The sequence below is a fragment of the Eubalaena glacialis genome, chromosome X (genome assembly GCF_028564815.1).
Source record: "Eubalaena glacialis isolate mEubGla1 chromosome X, mEubGla1.1.hap2.+ XY, whole genome shotgun sequence".
NCBI classification, from domain to species: Eukaryota; Metazoa; Chordata; class Mammalia; order Artiodactyla; family Balaenidae; genus Eubalaena; species Eubalaena glacialis.
In genome coordinates, this window is record NC_083736.1 from 95,321,009 (window position 1) to 95,324,977 (window position 3,969).

General features: G+C 44.5%; 1 protein-coding gene across 3 annotated transcripts; it reads right to left on the reverse strand.

Moving 5' to 3' along the window:
- Nucleotides 1–502: 502 nt before the first annotated feature.
- On the reverse strand, nt 503–2,406 carry TCEAL9 (transcription elongation factor A like 9). Of its 3 annotated transcripts, none has more exons than XM_061178829.1 (3): nt 2,277–2,406; nt 1,708–1,789; nt 503–1,324 (listed from the first exon to the last, which is right to left on the reverse strand). In XM_061178829.1, exon 3 carries the CDS (start codon nt 1,248–1,250, stop codon nt 936–938), a length of 315 nt encoding a protein of 104 aa, XP_061034812.1. In that variant the 5' UTR covers nt 1,251–1,324; nt 1,708–1,789; nt 2,277–2,406; the 3' UTR covers nt 503–935. The 3 variants fall into 3 exon arrangements, with proteins under 3 accessions (XP_061034812.1, XP_061034811.1, XP_061034813.1); XM_061178828.1 differs by having other exon boundaries at nt 503–1,327; XM_061178830.1 differs by lacking the exon at nt 1,708–1,789 and having other exon boundaries at nt 503–1,327.
- Between the last annotated feature and the right edge of the window lie 1,563 nt (nt 2,407–3,969).

The window sequence follows — 3,969 nt, forward strand, 5'->3', positions numbered from 1 at the left end:
TCTAGCACATCAGCAGTGTTAGGGGCCTGAGAAGTACAGAACCTGAATGAAGGGGCAGAAATACCCAATACACATGGTAGTATCAAGGGGAGGAGGATGGAAGGTTGGGCAGGCACAGCAGGAGAGAAACACAAAGGTAGTGCCCACCTAACAGTTGTCTGGATTTGTTCTTAAGCACAGGTGAGAACTACTTTCTCCCTCCAAAATACCTGAAATAAATCTCTTAGGAGGTGGGATCCTGCATGAGCAGATGGGAACAAAAGCTTGTCAAATATAGTTCACAGTCGCTACCTTATTTGGTCCTCATAAGATCCCTGAAAGTTCTTTATTATCTCTATTTTGCAGATGAGAAAAGATGTAAAATTTATTCTTCTAGCTAAGTGGTCTGGTGGTAATTTGGAGTTCACATTTGCTTCTAAAATTCTGCCATTAAATATTGTGTCCCAATGCCTTTAGAAATATACTCAGTACTGTTGTTTACTCCTTTTTTTAAATAAAACTTTTATTATTTTTAACAATAATGTGTGTACATTCTAGGAATAAGGAAAAATACAAATAAGCTGAATAAAAAAATCACTCATAATCCTACCACTGACTGTACTTTTTGTCCTTCATCCTTCACATGTTCTTCTGTGCATATATGTAATATACAAATGTACTCTTCCCTTTCAAAAATATGATATTCACATATTACGTAGCAACTTTTTTTTTCATTTTATATCCTGTCAGGAACCTCTTTATGTACAAATGAGTAAAGTTCTCTTATTAAAAGGCAAAGACTTGTAGATTGGTTTGAAGTAAAATAAACAATGAGATGCATCTAAAACCACTAATAGCAACAAGTTAAAAGTAGAAAGATGGACAAAGGTGTATTGGGAAAACGCAAATCAAAAGAAAGTAATGTTAACATCAGGAAAAATAAAAATCAAGGTAAACTACATTAAATAGGGGTAAGGATGGTTTCGATTAACCTTCCAACGCATCACTATAAGTTTGTTTCTTACTCTCCTTATCTCGTCTAATTCATTCACTTCTCTAAACATATCTTCCTTGCTTAAATGCCTGTTGTGTATATCTTCTTTAAATTCCTGGAGAGACTGAATCAGCCTTTCTCTAAAAGTTCCTTCCGTTTTTTCCTCCCCCTCTGGCTCTTCCTCCTCCTCCGGCTTTTCCTCAGGCTTTGGCTCTTCCTCAAGTTTTGGTTCACTCTCATTTTCTGGTTTTCCTTCAATCTTTTGACAGGGTTTCATCTTGTATCTGTCTCTCTTCCTTCCGTTCCCTCTTCCTTTCTTTTTTTCTGCTTATTCTTCTTTGAAAACAACTACTTCTAGGAAACAAGAAGGAGACATTAAGTCAAAAGCTTGGTGAACGGACCAGTGCTCTGGACACAGGTCTCCGTATTTGCTTTTTGTGATTCAGAGCTATCACCAAATATTTTCCACTTGGGAGACTCAGTCTGCCATCTGGGTTTCCCCGAGCCTGCCGCTCCTACCCCCACTTTCCATCTCCTCACCTCCCTCGTCCCTCCCTCCAACCTTTTCCAAGGCTCTCCTCAACCATTTCTCCCGTCACAAGGCATAACGCAAGACCCTCCTAGAACAGAGTAGGCTGGGGGAAGGGGGGTGCGGGGGAAGAACAGGGGCCGACAACCTCAGTCCCTCCCTTGCCCACCTCCACCCCAGGGGTCTTTATATTTCCTTCACCTACCCGTACTGATCCGGTCAGTTTCTTCCTCGCCTTTTCTAGCCCTGCGTACTGCTATGAACAACAGACCTGCAGACCTGCAGACCTGCGGACAAACGGGAAACGGGAGGGGGAGGGGTGAGGGTGGGGGTGGGGGTGGGGCGAGCGCTCAGTGGGCCGACCAGCACCACGCACTTTTCTCATTAAGGTTCTCGGTTATGGAAACTTTCCCACCTTCTTATTCCCGCATTTGTCCCCCTCTCCACACTGCAAGTTAAGTCGAATTTTCCATCAGACAGGGAGTAGGAAAAGCAGATTATTTCCAAACTATCTTTAAGACTGAGGGGGGCGGTTGGGGGGTGGGTAGGTGTTGGGAAAGCGGTCTGAGGTGGCAGAGGATGATTATTTTTAAACTCTCACAGGTCTCCCTGTTCTTCTCCCGGGACCCCTAGTCCCTTTCTCAAAGGTCACCATTTCCTGCAGACCTGGAGGTGGGAGGTGGAGAGATGGAATTGACCAGGGCTCCCTCAAGTCTCTGCTCTAGGCCACCCCCACCCTAGAAATTCCCAGACAGCACCTATTTTGCCACCAACCTGCAAAATTCCGGCAAGCTGACTCCTTCTCCTTCTCCTAGCCTCGGGCCCCACCGGCTGCGCTGCTGAAGCAAGCTGGTACCCAGACGGGAACAAGGACCAGACTAGCAGGACTTCTGCACACGTCGACTCCTGGTCACGTGATATCTACGTCACCAGTGAGCTCGGGTCCCCAATTTCCACTCCCACCAAAAGCGCGGCAGAAGTGGGCCGGCCCTCTGCCCCCTCCCCCCTTATACATTTGGCCCTTTCCATCCCAGAGGGGGAAAATGTTGTTTGCCTTTCTCTGATTACTAGGGAGGGGCTGCATCTTTTTCTGGAGCTACTAAACTTTTCTACTTTTTTCAAGAATTGTCTTTTCCTGCCTTCTGCTCCCAGGATTAAGAACTCCAACCTACATCCATCGCCCCTCCCCCAGCCTCCATTTCATCTGCAATCTAGTCCTTGGCTGTTGTGGAGCAGGGTTGGTTTGGCAGCAGGTTGTTTAAAAAAAAAAAAGGGTGGTGGGGGAAGCCTGGGACAGGAGTAAGATTTTTTAATGTAGTTTTTTACTTTATTCTTAATACTTTTCTATATTTTTTAAAAAGTAACTGAAGAAACCAAAATTCAGCTGAGTAAATGTGAAGAGCTAATTGGCTTTATACAACAATTCATGAACAGGGCAGCAACCCATCTAGCAGCTAGAAGGGCGCTCCCACGGGTTGTACAAAATGGAAGGTTTTTATAGGCAGGAGAGTGGGGCAAGGGAGCTATTAGCAAAATAAAAGAAAGGATTATTTTTAGGCCAGGACAACTTTTTTGGGGGCGAGGGGAGAGGAAGGGAGCAGCAAGGGTTTTATCATGCAGATTGCTTCTTCTTTCTCTGGGAGATGGTGGAGCCTATGCCACAGATTACCTTACTGTTGCTTGACCAGAAAATTCCAGACTGGTTGATTTAAGATTACATTTCTGGGAGAGGTTGAAACTGCAATTAGGTCAGGTATTAAATCTAGGTTTGGTATCATAGGCTTTAGCACAAGAGATGTGGTTTGGGGCCTGTGGTTTTCTTTTTAACAAATTTTTATCTTTTTATAGTCGGAAAAGACAAAGACAGAATTACTTTAGTTAAGTGAGGTAGTATGTGTACAGTCCTGAGAATAGTGCCTGGCATATGCTAAGTGCTTTAAAAATACAAACTATTATTATAATTATATTAGGATTTCGTTTGGGGAAAAGGATTCAAAATGACAAAAAGTAATGTCTGACTCCAGAGTCTTGGTGGTGGTATTTGCCAAGAAGTAATTGGTTTGGTCCTCTGGATGCCCTCTTCCCCAGGTAGTGAAGAGTCAACGGGGCAAGAAGATATGCCAACTTGGAAACTTCACTTTTATCCTTCTAAACCACATTCTAGATACCTAGGACCCTAGAATATCCTGCCCAAAGCACCTGGAGCCCAAATGCAAGACCTGCTCATGCCTATTCTCCAGATCTATCCTCCTGAGAGTGACCCACATCCCCTGTGGGTTCACACTAGGGTTGGAGTAGATGATACAGCTGGAAAGGCAGAACCCCCTTCATATGAGGCCATTTGGAGAAAGGGCTAAAGAAGGGTGGACTGCCAGGCCAATAGGAGCTCAGAGAAGGCAAAGGCCAGTTAGCCCAAAATAGCCAGAGGAAGCCTCATGGAGGTAAAAGACCTTGACCTGGGCCTCAC

Coding starts and splice junctions, on each gene's coding strand:
- TCEAL9 (XM_061178830.1), bottom strand. CDS start 1,250: ATGAAACCCTGTCAAAAGATTGAAGGAAAACCAGAAAATGAGAGTGAA.